General features: G+C 39.0%; 1 protein-coding gene across 1 annotated transcript in view; it reads left to right on the top strand.

Annotated features, from left to right (window-relative positions):
• Positions 1–17,118, top strand: part of LOC146555053 (contactin-associated protein-like 4) — a 112,385-nt gene that overhangs the window by 38,607 nt on the left and 56,660 nt on the right. Inside the window, exons 3-6 of the mRNA XM_085253033.1 lie at positions 113–306; positions 3,727–3,874; positions 5,139–5,345; positions 16,889–17,064. Of these exons, the coding sequence (XP_085109159.1) occupies positions 113–306; positions 3,727–3,874; positions 5,139–5,345; positions 16,889–17,064 (725 nt within the window). The remainder of the gene's footprint in view (positions 1–112; positions 307–3,726; positions 3,875–5,138; positions 5,346–16,888; positions 17,065–17,118) is intronic.

A 17,118-nucleotide genomic window follows, 5' to 3' on the forward strand; every position in this document is an offset into this window, starting at 1 on the left:
GTGACTGTGTAAGAGTCGTGGTCCCACAACAAGAATAATACTCACACTAAGTTTACACTAACCGCGTATACCCATTATTATAATCCACTCTTTGTTTTTGTCCCCTGTGCAGGAGCTGGAGGTTGGTCTCCTCTGGTCTCAGACCGATACCAGTGGTTGGAGGTGGACCTGGGGAGGAGAACCCAAATCACTGCTGTTGCCACGCAGGGCCGCTACGGCAGCTCTGATTGGCTCACGGCCTATCTGTTGATGTTCAGTGACACAGGACACAACTGGAGACAACACCGGCAGGAAGACAGCTTAGGGGTAACTCTTCTTCCGGTGGCAGGATTACATAGTAGTGTTGGGTGTGCAACATATTTGTGCAGTCACCTGATGGGAGTATGGATGTCCATGTCAATCCATCATCTTGTTGTAGAAAAGTACATATTTTTTAACTGATCGTGACAAGATCATAGATATTTAACAAAAAGTGCACACAAAAAGAAACCCCCCACATGTGTTATATAATACAGATTTTAACAGCTAAAAATACAGTTTGTCCAGGCAGTGACACTCTACAATCACACACAGTTGACCTAACTGTCATAGACATTATTTAACATTATCTGTGGGGACTGGTGCTGCCTGCAGCAACATGGCGTGCACACCAGGAGCCTTTCACTATTTATTAATAATACATGGAACAATGAAAGGAACTTGGGCAGGAGTCTGTTGACGGTGTGGGTCTGCTGTCAGACAGTTTAGCCTGTGCTGACAGGAGGTTGGTGCTGTTATGAGAAAGACCGCCTGGCGTAGAAAAACTCCCAGCTTTGATGCCTGAAAGCTGTCCATCACCAGTCTGCAAGCAGGTCGCTGAATGGGCGCTTTCGAGCTCAGCCGCTTTCGATAAGTGTGGCGGCTCTTAAAATGTAAATGTGCAGAAGAAATTGGTGAGAAAGCTCGCTGAGAAAAGCACGCAGTGACTTAAGTACCTAGTGTTGCGGTTGCTTTACGTCTAAATATATTCCCCATTTCTTTTTCTCTCTTTAATTTTTTATTTTTCCAGTGTTGTTTCAATAAAAAAGAGAATACTAGACTGGGAGAATGACTGATCACCAATGAGCAAAGTACAGATGTCAGAATGACAGGCAGCCATGCAAACCTCGACTGACTGAACAACATTTGATATGTCACGCGTATCCTCCCTTCTGTGTGGAAGAAAGTGCAGCTTTCACTACAGCAGCAACCCAAAGAAAACTTTTTTTCCCCTCACATTTGACTGGGTACAACTTTTTCACAGTGAAGGATACAAACTCTCCAAAGCCCTTCAAGTCATCACTAAAGAACACACTCCTTGTAGCTTAAAAACATGTTGATTTGACAGTCAGCATGAAAGGCGGTGAATCCACATCAGCTTTTAGAGCACTTTTAAAGCTTCGTATATTAGTCAGGCTTGCTTAGCGTCTCTGTGATGGTGAGAATTTTACTGCAAAAACAGCTGCATCAGTCACAGCTTCTCACTGACTTGTGAGGTAAAGGTAGAAACAAAGTCTCTACTCAGGTTACTTTCATTTATTTGATGGTTAGAGTCACTAACTACTTCATGGATTAAAAATAGAATAAAATTAGATCCCATCATCAAGCAAGTTGCATGTGGAGTCTTACTTTATGATGCCACATGTTTCAAATGTTTTAAAGTGTGATTCAAAAGGAGACTGTGCCTATAGAAAACAAACACAAAAATGACATTAATTAACCTTTTATCATTCACTCTTACTTTTTTGGATGTTTTCTTGAAGTCCCAATCTGACCATTTTCATTTCACCATTTTTCTTCAAACTTGAGTATGCACTAACTTGTTGTGGGCGGGTCTTCCATCCATGATCATGACCTATCCTTCCCCATCATTCTGCAACAAAGGAGTGGCTAAAGGAGAAGCACATTAAGCTCATGGAGTGGCCCAGCCAGTCTTCAGACTTCAGTCAGCTAGAAAATCTGCAGAGAGAGATGACATTTTCGGTGACATAAAAATCAAATTAGAACTTTCATGTAATGTGTTTTATTTCTAGGTTTTTTCACTGATATTCTGTCTCTCTCCATTATGAAACTACCAAAGAGACTGTTCATTCCTTTAGAAGTAAGCAAACTTACAAGTTCAGCAAGTGATCAAAGAATTGTTACCCCCACTGTACAGTATATCTCTGGCTTCAACCCAGATACCAAACAGCAATCTCAAATCCTAAAGAAAGCACATCATGTCAGAAGCATGACCAAGACAATACTTGTCATTAAATTCGACCTTTAAGGAGTTACGCACTATGAAGGCATCCCTCAGCATCCCCAGGATTTCCTGTGCCACAAACATGCTTCTGGGATGCGATCCAAACATTGCCGGAAAACCAGACCACCATAAGAGGTATATCTGATTTTGGCCCATAGGGTGGCAGGCACAAGAGTTTGGTTGAGATTTAAAAGTCAGTGCGTCATTTAGAAGTTTTTTTAAAGCCCACTTATGATAATTTACCTCCCTGATAAAGTAAAGAGGAGTAAATGAGGTTAACAAAGCTGGCAACTCTCCTCAGAACTTCCTAAGGAGCAAAAGTCATTAGCATGGCAACAAGTATATTTCAGCAAACACCCTATTTAATAGTGAATAATCTAGCTTCACTGTGGGCAGCTATGCAGTGAAATTCCTATGTTGACTGACATGTCACTTGAATAACGTGTCTGCCAACATTATTATACTGCTGATTCCAAACGTTCTTTTCTTGTAGCTCCTTTTAATGAAAGACTTTATTGCATAATTGCATAATTCAGTATTTTTATATTGTCTTGGTGGTACCAACTACGCCAGGCACAGTTCCTCTGCGATTCCTTTGTCATGCCCTCTCATCCTCTTCTTCGACTCATTCTCTAGCCATTCCTCTCTCCTTGACTGAAGGCTTGTCAGAGGCTACTCATATTTCAAAAGATGCTCAGGCAAGTAAATGAGATGCTGCTCTCCTCAGCAGGAAACAGAGCCATTTGTTGAGCTTAACGCTCTGCTGGCCAGCCGGCTCAGCCCTTGAAGACGGCACTGAGATCACAATTATGCAGTGCCAGAGAAGCCAATTTCTCTCACACAGTTACATCGGTACACCCTCAGCTGAGTTTCTCACACAAACACACAGGTAGCATCACACAAGCGCTCCAGATAGGACACAAGCAAATGACATGCACAGGAACACATGGACACCTACTCTATACCGTATATGCAGCTTGTTCTTCTTGTTTTCTTCTTACACATATTATTGCAGGTGTTTCTCTGTGTGTGTGAGCCCTGCTGGATTCCCACAGGCAGCTGATTGGGAAAAATAGAAGCCATTAGTCTTTTAAAGAGAGGCTTGCTACGGAGACAGAATAGGTCCAAGTTATTGATCACTGGACAGAGATGAGGGAGAGGGAGAGACATTATCATTACTTAGGATCAATGGCTTTCCACTGACAAAGAGATTTTCAGCCCTCGAATATGTAAAACTTTCAATGTATAATGGTCCTATCTAGCTTTTAGTCACCATTATGAACACTTGATGAGAAGCATATCTATCTGCTTTCCTGATAGAGGCATCACCCTTTAGTGTTTGTTATTGCTATTACATCATTATTACATTATTACATTGTTGTTGCAGCAATCAGCTGACTGAGACAGAGTGTAAGAATGAAGAAAACGGTAACTGTAACAAACATGTAACTGTATTGTTGCAGGCTTTTCCAGGTAACAGTAATGCTGACACTGTAGTCCAGTACAAACTGGAGCAGCCGGTCATAGCTCGCTTTCTTCGTTTAATCCCACTGGACTGGAACCCCAGTGGGAGGATTGGCCTCAGACTGGAAATATATGGATGTCGATATAGTAAGTAACTGTGAATTAAGTGTTATGTTATAGCAATTATAAATATATCCAATGTTTATTTTATCATAGAATATTTTGACCTTAAGTAACATATAATTATGTTATCAACAGTTAGTTGGTCTTGATTGCCTGTCTTGAAGTCTTTAATGCCCAACTGGCTTCAACTCATTTTGAATGCTAAAAATGTAAATGTGTTGTGGCATTAAAAGTGTCTTCTTTTAAAATATTACAAATGGCAGTTTTGGCTTGTTATTGTATTACAAGTATTTTGCTAGCAGCTAGTTTTGTATCTTAGAATGTAAAGTCAAACTTTAGTCAATTAATTAAAATCTTGATTTGTTGGATTAAATCTACACAGATTATCTCTATCAAATTTGGATTATGGTGTTTAAATGTGGTGCGGAAAAATAAGAAATGGTCCCTGGAACACCTTGAAAGTTATATTAATCCTGTAGCATTATATACAGAACAAGATTGTTCATTGTTTTTTAGAAAAATAGATTTAAAATACTCCCACACACATAGGCTTTGGTTTGATTTTGCTCTGGTGTGTGATGTGAGTCATACAAACCTTTTGCAGTCAATTTAGAAACCATTAGTTCTTAGAAAAATAAGCAGTGCTATTCAAACACTAAGCCATGCACTAGAATTATTGGGTGTTGTGTGTGAGATGTACAGAGAACACATGGTTTTAATACAGAGTGCAATACGAATTGAAACAATAGAAATGTACATGCAAAATGCCTTCAAGCAATCCAAGCATTTCAAGGCAGCAGCAGCAAGCTTTGCTTCTTTGTAACTGACTTAACTAAATGTCAGCCCTGTTACTTTGTGTTGTACCCTACCTATAATAAAGCTATGGTTTGTAAAACTGTACTTCTGTGACAACAGGGCTTAAATTCAACTAGTGAAGCCTACTGATCAATCGCAATCGCCTCTTTATTTTAAAATATACTAAAGAAGTTTCACAAATCGAACATAGCATTGAACATAGCACCAAAAGGAATGGTCAACTCTGGGCTAAATCATATGGAAAAGTGATGTTAATGGAGTTAAATGTGCTTGCTGAGTAAATAATTTCACCAAGAGATCCAAATCTGTCTAGAAATATCTTACAATTCTGTGAAATTCATGATGTTAGAAAAATGGTGGCAAAGACAGAGTTTGCACAGTTGTGTTAGTATTTGGTGCTAGTATGTTATTTAAAATGAATGAAATGTAAAGAATAAAACTTTTCCCTCTCCCACTTAATTTTGTTCTGTAGCTTCTAGCGTGGCAAGCTTTGATGGGAGCAGAAGTAGCCTGGTCTACAGACTGAGTGTGAGGGCAAGCTGGACTGTGATGGAGACTATTTCTTTGAAGTTTAAAACCCTGAAGAATTCTGGGACACTGCTCCATGCAGAGGGACAGCGAGATCACAGCCTCACGTTGGTGCTCGAGAAAGGAAAGCTGCTACTCTACCACCTACAGGGTAGGACACCGGTCTCAAAGAGCTACAGACATAAATTAATGCTTTGTTGTGTTTTCTTACATGATAAACATAACCCCAATAATGCTGAATCATTCTGCAAAATTGCAGTTTATAGTGATATTGCCTAATTGGTTGTGCAAGATAAATATATTCACTCTGTTTAAATCAGGTCTTTTATGCATGTGTAGCTTGTCATGCTGAGACACACATTGTTGGAAAGGTGTGACAATGGCACTGCCAGCAGAGATGTAAAACATACATTTTCCATCATTTGAACAGGCAGCGGTAGCATCACATATACAGAAAGTCTGTGGTCCCAAAGGACTAGCACTAGCATTAGCTGCCAAGCTCTCTAAGAAGCCTCCTGTGACAACATTAGTTTAAACCCCAGCACGAGTCCTTCTGTAGGTATTTTCCCCGAGTCTGTGTTGTCCATCTGTTACTGCTGAATGTTTGTAATTTACATATATATATATGTGTGTGTGTGTATATAGTGTGACCCCTCAGCTTCCCACTGGATGTACTGATGGTATAAATTTGACCTCTAACCTGTAAGGGTCCTATTAGTGTCCAGAAAGACATAAAGGAGGGTACGCTTTAGGGCAGTCCAACTGATTTAACAAATTACTTGTTAAGATTTACCCTTTTGGGAAAAACCGTACCTGTCAGAGGGACTTTGTCTGCTGTGATGACGTGTGTTTTGATCTTAATAGTGTGCCTGATTGTCATGTTGTCATACTATATAATCAGGGACTATTTTGCACTCCTCAAACAGTTTGCAAGCAACATATTCACACCAACTGAACATGGTAATGTTTTTGGAAGGACCAAATCAGCAGTGATCGACTTCCTGAGGACAATGACTGAAACTCTGTGCTGGAGAGTGAGTGAAACTTCCGATGTTTGAATTGAATTCAATATTTTGGAAGTTCCTTGAGCCAACTGCACTGGCAAACTCTGCAGCTCCACTCATCTGTTCATTTATTTTTCTTTCATTGTTTAGTTCTGCGAGTAAATGTCAGCTAAACACACAAACTGTACAGCATAATTATGCACTCACTCAGGGTCCAGAGCTTCCAAAATCCCTTCTGTGTATAGCAAATTTAATATCTTGCATGTTTTGTTCCTATAATGAAATGGAACAAGCTTGAAGTCACTCTCAACCCATCTGCTGGTTCACTTGCATGTTTGTCAGAAACAATTTTGGGAAATACCTCTGATTCAATTTTGATGAAACTCAGGGGAATTATGGTTCTTTCTACATATGCCTTTTAGCTCACTACAGTGCTTGTTTGTTTATCCATATGTCTCAAGCTAATTAGAAAGAGTGCTATATGTCTAACTCTGAAAAAGTTGGGATGCTTTGTAAAATGTAAATGAAAACAGAATGCAGTCATTTGAAAATCTCAAAAGCCATATTTTATTCACTGTAGAACATAAAACCATATTAATTGTTTTCCAATAAATATTAGCTTATTTTGAATTTCATAGCAACTAATTAAAATAACTGGCAACTGATCAGTAACATGACTGTGCATAAAAAGAGCATCTTAGTAAGGCAGAGTTTCTCATAAGGTAAGATGGGCAGAGGATCACTAATCTGTAAATTGTGTATTTCACAATAATGCTCATCAACATAAAATTGACTATGAATATGTCATCATGTACAGTACATAACATCATAAAAATATTCAAAAAATCTGGAGAAATCTCTGTGTGCAAAGGAAAGGACACAAAATCAATATTGGATGCATGTGATCTTTGGGGCTTCTAGGGCACCATATTAAAAACAGGCATGATATTGTTATGGAAATCACTGCACAGCTTGGGAAGACTTCCAAAATTCATTGTCTCTGAACACTGGTTACTGTGCTGTCCACAGGTACAGGTTAAAGCTTTATCATTCAAAGAAGAAGCCACTGCCTGAACAGTAGTGATGGGTCGTTCGCGAACGAAATGGCTCTTAGAGCCGACTCTTTGACATGAACGATGCGAGCCGGCTCCTTATCGCGAGCCGTCACGTGGGTTTTTTTTTCTTCTTTCTCTCTCTCTCTCTCTCTCGCACTTTTTTTCCGCTTCACTCTGCACGCGAGCCTTGTGCTTTACGCTGGGCAGAGGGGGGAGGGGCGGTAGTTACACTCAGTAGCACAGGAACAGAGCCAGAGGGAGAGAGAGAGAAAGAGAGCCAGGGACAACAACATCACATTAGAAAGGTATAGTAATCATCCACAACTATTTTCGGTTGCAGATGATAAAGGATTCAGAAAGTTTATTCATGCGGGCCCATATGACAGAGAATATGCATGTTCTTTTTGTTTTCATATTATAATTTATATTTAATTGTGTTGTGGTTTGCAGTGTTTTGTGTTGTTTTCACTTTAAATTTGTAAAAGGAAACAGCTGAAAATTTAAATGGTTAAAAGTTGAAATGTGAATAGTTGATTTTTGTATTATATGATTTATTTATTACATTTTATGTGGAGTGAATAAATAAAAGTATATTTACGGTGGCCCCTAGAGACAAAGCACATATAAACTTCAAATCACGTACAAACTCTGAAGCATGTACAAACTCCAAAACACGTAAAAACACGTACAAACTCCAAAACACGTAAAAACATGTACAAACTCCGAAGCACATAAAAACTCAGAAGCACATAAAAACTCAAAACACGTACAAAAGACAACAGAAGTGCTCCAGGATGCTGGGCGCAGTGTTGAGCTTTTGTTATCTTGTGGCTACACAAGCCAGCAAGTACCAACGACCAGATTTGGTGTGTGGTAGTAACAGGTAAATGAACTTTTTTTTAAATTATTTGAATATATATGAGTGCCTGTGTATAAATACACAAACAATACACACATGCTTTCAATTGTGTAATTTAAGTGATCTAGTAGCTCTGCTTTGGAAGTTTAGTTCATGCTAGAAATGTGTTTTGGAGATTGTACATGTTTTGTCTCTAGGGGCCACCGCATATATTTATATATAAACATATATAAATAAAACCACTTTTTTAAAATTAGTAATTCCTTTTGTGCATAATTTTATATTATTGTTAATAATAAATTAATTAAAGCAACAAAACAACCTGAAGAGCCGGTTCGGAGCCTCTTTTTAGTGAGCAGAACCGAAAGAGCCGGATCTCTAAAAAGAGCCGGAAATCCCATCACTACTGAACAGTATCCAGAAAGGTCCCCAATCTCTCTGGGCCAAAGCTGAATTAAAATGCACACATGCTACTATCCCATCCAGACAATACCTTTTCAGGGAAAATCTTGCACATTTCAGCAGGATTCCTAAACCTCACACTGCATCTATTACAGCAGCACGGCTTCATAATGGAAGTCTGGGAGCTAACCTGACCTGTAGTCCAGACCTTTCACGAACTGAAAACATCTGATACATCACGAAACAAACAAACGAACAAACAAAAAAAATGCCACGAAGAACATCCAGGACTTTTGAGCAGCTTGAACCCTCTATCAGACAAGATTAGGACAACATTCCTCTCACAGGAATCCAGCAGTCAGTCTCCTCCGTTTCCAGATGTTGTTAGAAGAACACGGCATCCTACACAGTGGGAAACATGGCCCTTTCCCAACTTTTTTAACGTGTTGTTCAAAATGAAGAAATACTTTTTTTAAAAAAAAAGGATACATCTGATATGTCCTATATTTAATCTATTGTGAATAAAATATGGGTCTGTGACATTTGCAAATCAATTCTTTATTTACATTTGTTTACACAGCGTCCCTACTGTTGTTATCTGGATTTGTACATATCTGGCAGATACAGTCAATCAGAATGTTGGTGATTGACTGTCAAGAAGGAACTTGTGTTTAGCTTTGTTCTTTTCTTGTCTTGTTTGTCTCACTGATTCTTAGCTATTCCCAGACTCTTCGCCTCTATCTAGTGGGGGGTCTCACTTTCTGGCTGTTTCTCTCCCGGCTTGACATCCTCATCTCTCTCTTTTAATCTATAATATATGATGGATGCTATAAACATGTGTCAAGGATGAACACTGTGGAGCACAGTGGGTTAGCATAACATAACCCACTGCCTGTGTGGAAGCTAATGAAGGTAAAATGTTGTGATGACCATGAAGCTACAGACACAGGACTCAAAAGCACAACTTAGAGAGATAGAATTAAAAGTAAAAAAAATAAAAAAATAAAATAAACACTCTTCACTTTAACAAAAAAGTTTGGTAATCACTCAGCCGCTGACAGGGACCAGGCCATGGCAGTACAGGGAATCTGGGAAGTCAAATTCCCTAAAAATGTACACTGGGAACTAGAGGCTGGAGCACACAATACAGTCTGGCACAGAAAGAGAGGTACAACCATATTAAATAAACTCTGGGAATGGCACAATGAGGCACAGATGACACTCATGATGGTGGAGATGACACAACACTGAAGTGCCTAAAACACGTGTATTAAAATAAAATAGGAAACCATGATGAATGACAGGAAAATAGAAAACATGACCCAAGGTGCAAGGCGAGACATCGTGTGTGCGTATCTGGCGTAAACAAGGTTAAACCTGAGGTGCTGTTGGACTGCCAGCCTGTCGTATTATCACCATATGGCAAAGCTCTCATCAACCGTGCCATCTGGCTGCTGGAGTACTCTGCTGCTCTGCTCATCAGCCAGGCCTTCCTTTCAGTTACAGCTGAAATTAAAAGTGCAGCTTCCTGAGAATATATCACTTTCCCTCAGAAAACCATATTTTGTGGTCCTAAATGAAGTTATATTCCAAAAGTGAAACTGCAGATAATTAATCATAGAAATTAGTTTTATGTGTTTATTTATTTATTTCTGTGATGTAAGATTGTGTGGTTATATTTATAACAAAGCAATAATTTGATCTAAAGTTCAACTTTCTTTGATGTAGAAATAAATGAACAAATAAATAAATAAAAAGCACCACTTAGTCACTGTACTTTTCATTAATCACAGTATTCTCTTATCCCAAAACAGGGGGCATGCAGTATAGTTGAAATTTTGCAGACTAGTTGTTTGGTTGCTGAAAAACTGAGTGAGACTCGGTACCTGCTCTTTGTGTGGGTGAAAGGAGAATTCAAAGAAAGATTAGGTTAGAGCATTGATGAACTAATGGTAGCACACACCAGAAGGTCAAGTAGGAGTATGATGCAACAGAGAGCATCCGGCTGTTAGAACTAATAATCGATCAAAACCTTCTTAGATGCACTATAAGCACCGAATTTCCCACAATTCCTGCCATGTTTTGATTTGTGGAAAACTGAATATTTTGACCATCACTATAAGCAAAGCTGAGTTTGCTCCATGCATATATTGCTTGAAGATTGTCCACCAGATTGGATGTGATACGAAATATGTGCTCTATGGAGAAATAAGTCCTCCAAACTGGTTGGCAAGTGGTTCCTTGGGTTTATGACAGTTCCTGGTGAAATCAGATGCAAAGAGGTTGCTGTGCAAAAAAACATCCTTACAGCTGCTTTGGCCATTAACAGGTTGCCATGGATGTCTGTAGTTTGCATGGAAGACACAGACTTGTCTGCAAACACTACCTTCAAAGTAAAAGTGTGCTTCAATGGCGCAGCAATGGCTCAACTTTTACTTTGAAGGCTAACAATTTCAGTTTTCTAGCTGTGTTGCATTTTCCACAGTTTCACTGTAACTTGGAAAACACATGTCAACTAGTCAGTTTCTTTCATGCATACTACAAGTGACACGTAGCAGTCTGCCAGCAACCAAAGCCAGGTGTTTGCAGGTAGGAAATATATGTTTTGCTTTAGTGCACAGTAGCTGCCAGGAGGGGGCACTGAGTGTCACTAGGCCTGAGAGATGGGGCTTTATTAAACTTACCCTACAGGGGCACATGTTCGAAATGACAGACAAGTCAACATCATATGTTTAGTGATCATATGACAACAAAACCTGAATACAATACATGCTGTACCATTCAGTTCACGTTTCACAATTGTCAGACTTCCTGCATCATCCATTTACTTAACCATAAAAAGCATTTCAAGAGAAGACATAATTCAACTGCATTTTAGTGTTATATTAATGTTTGAACAAGGGACCTTTGCCATGCAGACAGACACACACACACACACACACACACACACACACACACACACACACACACACACACGCTGAAAATCCCAGATTCCCTCAGCTATTTTTCTAAGATTTTGTGAAAGCCTAAATTTGCTGTTTCCAACTCCAGGCCTCTCTCTACTTCTTTACATCCCCTCACCCTAGTCTCACCCTCCCCTTTCTGCATTCTTGAAATAAAAAGCAGAATATTGTCCAATTCCCATTATGACTGGGTGGAAGCAGTTTATTTCCCTGGTGGTATTGTCTAGTATATGTCAGCTGGAAAGAGGCGTCATCTGCAAAAGCTGTCAGTCTGACATCAGCTCCCTGAGTGACGCCTGTCACATCCCTGCTAGGCTCAGTCCGATAGTCAGCAAAGTGCTCAAAGAACTTGGCTGGGAACGACAGTAAACACAGGATTGTTGTAACGGTGCAGAGATTATATTGAGCTAAATTGAGATTATCCTAAAAATCGTACTTCGCCCCAGTCACAGCACTGACACTGCACGCTCTCTTTATTGCCCTGCCTCTCTGTCAATCCCTACCCTATTGTTTTTTTGCTATTGAAAAAAATATTTATGTTTATTTATCAAAGCCTTTTTCATATGTGATCCAAATTCTGCCTCTGCTAGTTCTTTTTTCAGATTGAATTATTTACCTTTAACAATTGCATGGTATTCATCTTTTGTCTTCTTCCTCCCTCCGAATCTCCAAGGAGCTTGGAGTCTACAGACAGTGTAATTTAGATCAATAGCTTGGAGCATCCACCCTGAGCCACAGCATGCTCCTCCACAGTCAGCTGTTGGAAGACAAGAGAAGATCAAACTAACAGAGCTAATAGATAATAGCAGAAGGTTTAGATGCATTATCTAAACACTGAAGAATGTGAGAGACTCTCTGAAGCTTTTCACAGTTATCTCTCCCTTTTGCCGGCCTGATCCTGTCAGTCCCGGTCCTCTCTTTAACGGTGATTCATGTCACTTCACGAGAACAGCAAGCTGGCTGAGACAGAGAGGTGGCTGTGAACACTGTGAACTGGGTAAATGTACAGCTTATAAGGTTGCAAGTGTTTTCATTAATTAGTGAGCAACATCCATTAGCATAAGTACACGTCTGAATGGAAACACAAAGACAGGAATAACAGACAGACCAATAGACAGTGACCAAGGAGACAGACAGTCAAACAAACACATGCAGTGAGACACTTAGACCCTCTCTGTGTGCCTGTGGCTGTCCAAGCAGTTGGAATAAATTGACTGGCTCATTAAGATTTATGTCCGCTATCCAAAACCATCTCATTTCCTCTATGCTTTACATTTATCAAAATGTCAGTTTGCTGTAATGTAGCCTGCTGCTTCATAATTCACTTCAATTCTGAACTGCCATTGGAAAGCTGTAATACACAGCAGTAAATGCGCTGAGGGCTCCAGTGCCTTTTGGACAAATGGTGTTAAGTATCACTGACGAAATTAGGATGGCATCAGAGATCCATGCAGGGCAGGCTGCATGTTAAGTGAAAGGCTTTCTTCTCTCCGTATTCTCAGCAGTGAGGACATGCTGTGTTCACTGTCTGGTCTCTGGCATACTAAATGGAATATTTCAGGGTTTACAGTAGCACGACTTTGCCACAATCAGCATTTTGCTCATTGTACAGAGCAGCAAAAGCTACAACTAGATCTTCCCCCCAGGCATCTGAACAGCGCCGCTGAAATGAGATGAATGTCTTTGGACAAAGTGTGCCAATTGGCAGAGAAAATAGAAGACAATGAACTGCGGTGATTGCTGTTGCATTTGCTTACTCAATTCCACTTTGTCTACAGCGATTTACTCGTTTTGTATGCTGCCTCCCAAGAGTCCCAGAGGAGCCAGAAAATGGAAAGAAACCTCTTACTGCACTCCCCTGCTGTATGATAGGTTTCTTACTACTGAATTTTTTTGTGCGGTAAAAATAAAGAATGCATCTTTAAAATAGAATTTAAAACAATTTAAAAAAAACCCTCATAGTTCATTGTTTAAAGGCAAATGTAAAAATGTAAATGACTGCCGTCTTGTTTGCCTTTGAAGACACTGGGAAGTGAAAGAGATTTGTGGCAGAAAAAAAGGAGAACAAATGGAGGACTCTTTCTAAATATTAATTTACTGTGGATGGTAAATATTGCTATAACTTCTTGCCTTTCACACTTACTATAGGACTGATTTGGTTCATTTAAATTTATGGTAAGCTAAAATGAATGTTTCAAAAGAAGACATACTTTGTCTAGAGAGACAAAGTATGTCTCTGACAAAGAATTCAAAAAAGAATAGGAATAGCATCTTTGGGGTATAAATGCCAACCTATGCTATAATTATCTACTACTCTGTGTCTACAAGGGACTATCTAGCACTTTGATCTTGATGTTGTTGCTGTCATGTTTTCTGTTTAGTAGGTTTTTAAAAAAACAGTTAAACACTTTTATGTTCCCCTCAGGATCTTAGTGATCTCTTAATTGAGGTTTTTTGTAAACAAATGCAAGTTGTTGCCAGTGTGGTAAAGCGTTTTACCTTTAGACTGTACATTAAAATGGACATAGCCACTTTGACATCATCTATACGTTTGATACTTAATTCTCTCTGACAGCAAATGGGACGCCAATTTGTGCTATTGAAAAAGATACTGTATTTACTGGAAAAACTGAAGTATTTTGGTAAAACATCTTGATGCATTCTCAATCATCCAGGTAAGTAAATCTCCAAAAGTTGATTCTGTTCATCTGGACGTAGTGTTTTCAGTGCGAGAAACGTTTCGTCACTCATCGTTTCTCGCACTGAAAACACTACGTCCAGATGAACAGAATCATATTTAGATAAAAAATAACACCAATTGTCATTCAAAACAGCCACAGCCATTAATTATATATAATATAACCAGATTATATAACCCTAATATAAATAGGTGGGTAATAACTTATAAAAATGTATCCCATGTTGTTTTCAAGACAAGATAACAAGAGAAAAGAACAGACCCAAAACATGTTGTATCTTGATATAACCAAGGCCGTTTATGCAATACTCAATTCATTTTGGATTTTTCATAGAGGGTACTGCATCTGCAATTTTGTTGTGCAACCTTGTGTAGAATAATGATAATTAAATTAATCTTGATCTTTTTCAAAGCCATTGATCTGTGAAATGGTTTGACACCATTGGTAAGACTGTGTGTCCTACCATTCTCATACACAAAGATGCAAATACATGAAATCAACAAATCTGAAACCCACTCATAGTCAAATTCTTGCCATGGATGTCTTGCTCCTTTTCTTTCTGTATGGTATGAAATTCCTCGTAACTGTGACTAAAACTAAGAATTGGTTTTGAGAATGTGTGTTAGCTTTGCAGTGAAGTTGTATTTTAAATGCTGGCACGGTTACGGTTCTCTTAAATTGAACCTTCTTTCTCTCAGCTTCCTATTAAACTTGCAGGCAAGGAGAAGAGGAATAAGGGAATCAAGACTGACAGAGAGTCAGAAAGAGATTCATTAATGGAAGTGAAGTGTTTCTATTATTGTTTTCTCTTAAACTACTTGTTTATCCTCAGCGTAAGTACTGGATGCAAGAGGAAGACAGGCTTCTGTCGATGGAACTAAGCTAGCTGTTTCCCATGTTCCTATCTCTGCGCTAAACTAAGCTAAGGTAGTTGTGTCCTGATCAAAGCTCCATTGTTGAAACCCCTGAAAAGTTGGTTTCAGACTGGAAGTAAGTTTGGATACTATTTAACATTAATCACGATCTCAGTTAAACTTAAGAGCATTATGTAGCCACTTATTTGTTTAGCATTGAATACTCACTTAAATGTTTGTGTAATCACAAACTGTGTTATAAAAGATAGAGACACTGATCACTTATTGGTTTGTGAATTTTAATACTGTTTTCCTCGATTTGGCTATTTTTGGCTATTTTAGTCAGTCCTGCATTTTTTAGGAGGTAGGGATATATTTGGAGAAGCTGGAACGTTTACTCATCAGCTAACATTAGCTAGCTTCATTAGCAAGGTGCCTCTTTAGGCTACAGTAGGAGCAGAACACACAGGCGACTTAGTGCTAACGTATTAATAAAGTAATACTAGCATAACCAAACTGAATTACAATACATTTAACCATAGCACTGTAACATGAGATAGCTAACAGCCGGTGTGTACTTTTAATCCACTTTTGGTTCGTATAAAAAATACTGATGAGATTTATTTACGTACATTTATTTATTTTTGCTTATTTCCATTGCAAAATTGAGCATTTTAGCACAGGAAATAAATAGGAGCAACTAGCTTTGAGGAACTATCCTCAAGTTGCCTCTAGACTACCTGCAGTTTTTGTGACTTCCATGTTAGATTTATCTTTCAGATTTTAATTTTAATTTGATTTAATTTGATTGTTAGTAGTGGGAAAACTGTTGTTGGACCTTTGATTCATAGCTAAAGCACAATACTAAAGACAATTTAGGATAAGTCTAATATATCTCTGTAACATTGCCAATATAGAAAAAAATGAAGTCACTGATGCAAACTTTGAATGCAGCGTACTCCCTTGTTGAAACCTGAAACTGATACCCACAGTTTGATCTATTCAGCAAGTTGATCGCTGACAGTTATTTTAGATTGGAGAAACTACTTGGTTTATGATAGTAGTGGTTAAAAACCTCAAACTGATTTGGGGAGCAGGCTTCAGATTTTTTGTAAGGTTTCTTCTTTCTAACTCCCAGCCACCAATTTTCCAGCATTTACCAGCCTTTTGCGTAGCTCTACCTCAGACCCCTAAACACACAATGAGGAGTTGGAATTCTGTAATTTGAACTGTCTTTCTATCTAGAAGAAAACACCTTTCATAATTAATGACTTGGCTTATATCTCTCCTTTTGTTGTAGCTCATTCTTTCAGCAGAACCTCGTTTCCTAACCAACACATTGGAGGACCCAAAGATAAATCCACCTATCAGACCTACTGGTGTTGGGTCTGTCATTAATTATGTCCTGGTATCATTTTGTAGCATCATCATTTCTCGTACTCTGTCCTCCTCCCTCTCAGCATACAGAAATGTGCTCTATAATGAAAGAGGGTGACCTCAGTGACCTGCTTCTTGTTTTGAAACAGAGATTAAAAAATATCCCACTGATGCAGCAATCTTTCCGTGGCGCTTTTTGTTTTGATAGATTGAACACAATCCCTTCCTATAGGTGTTTTGCTGGGAAAAAACACTGACTATTTTCTTTACAGATGTTTGTCCTTGTTAAAAATGTTTTATGGATGTTCTTCTTCAAGTGCGTTGGAGGTAATAAACTTCAGGAAAAAAAAAATCTAAGATCCTCAGCAGGAGATGCATAATGGGATTTCTGCGTTGGCCGGGGATGTTGCTCTTCTCTGAAATGTACCATGGCACCGACATGACAACTTTTCTCCCGCTCCTCTCTCCCTCTGTGTTGCAGGTGTGAGTTCATCCTCTGGTGGTCAACTTCTCGTTTCCCTGGGCAGTCTGCTTGATGACCAGCACTGGCACCATGTAAAGCTGGAGCGGCTCAGCACTCACCTAAACCTGACCGTAGATAAAAATACACTGCAGGTTCAAATACCGGCTGATCTCAGCCACTGGCACATTCACACGGTGAGAGGAAACACACAGACACACACACACATTCTGAAGCAAACGTGTCAAAAG

This window comes from Mchenga conophoros, linkage group LG17 (genome assembly GCF_057382185.1).
Source record: "Mchenga conophoros isolate Kocher_MC1m ecotype Shallow Benthic linkage group LG17, M_conophoros_male_GT1.1, whole genome shotgun sequence".
NCBI lineage: Eukaryota > Metazoa > Chordata > Actinopteri > Cichliformes > Cichlidae > Mchenga > Mchenga conophoros.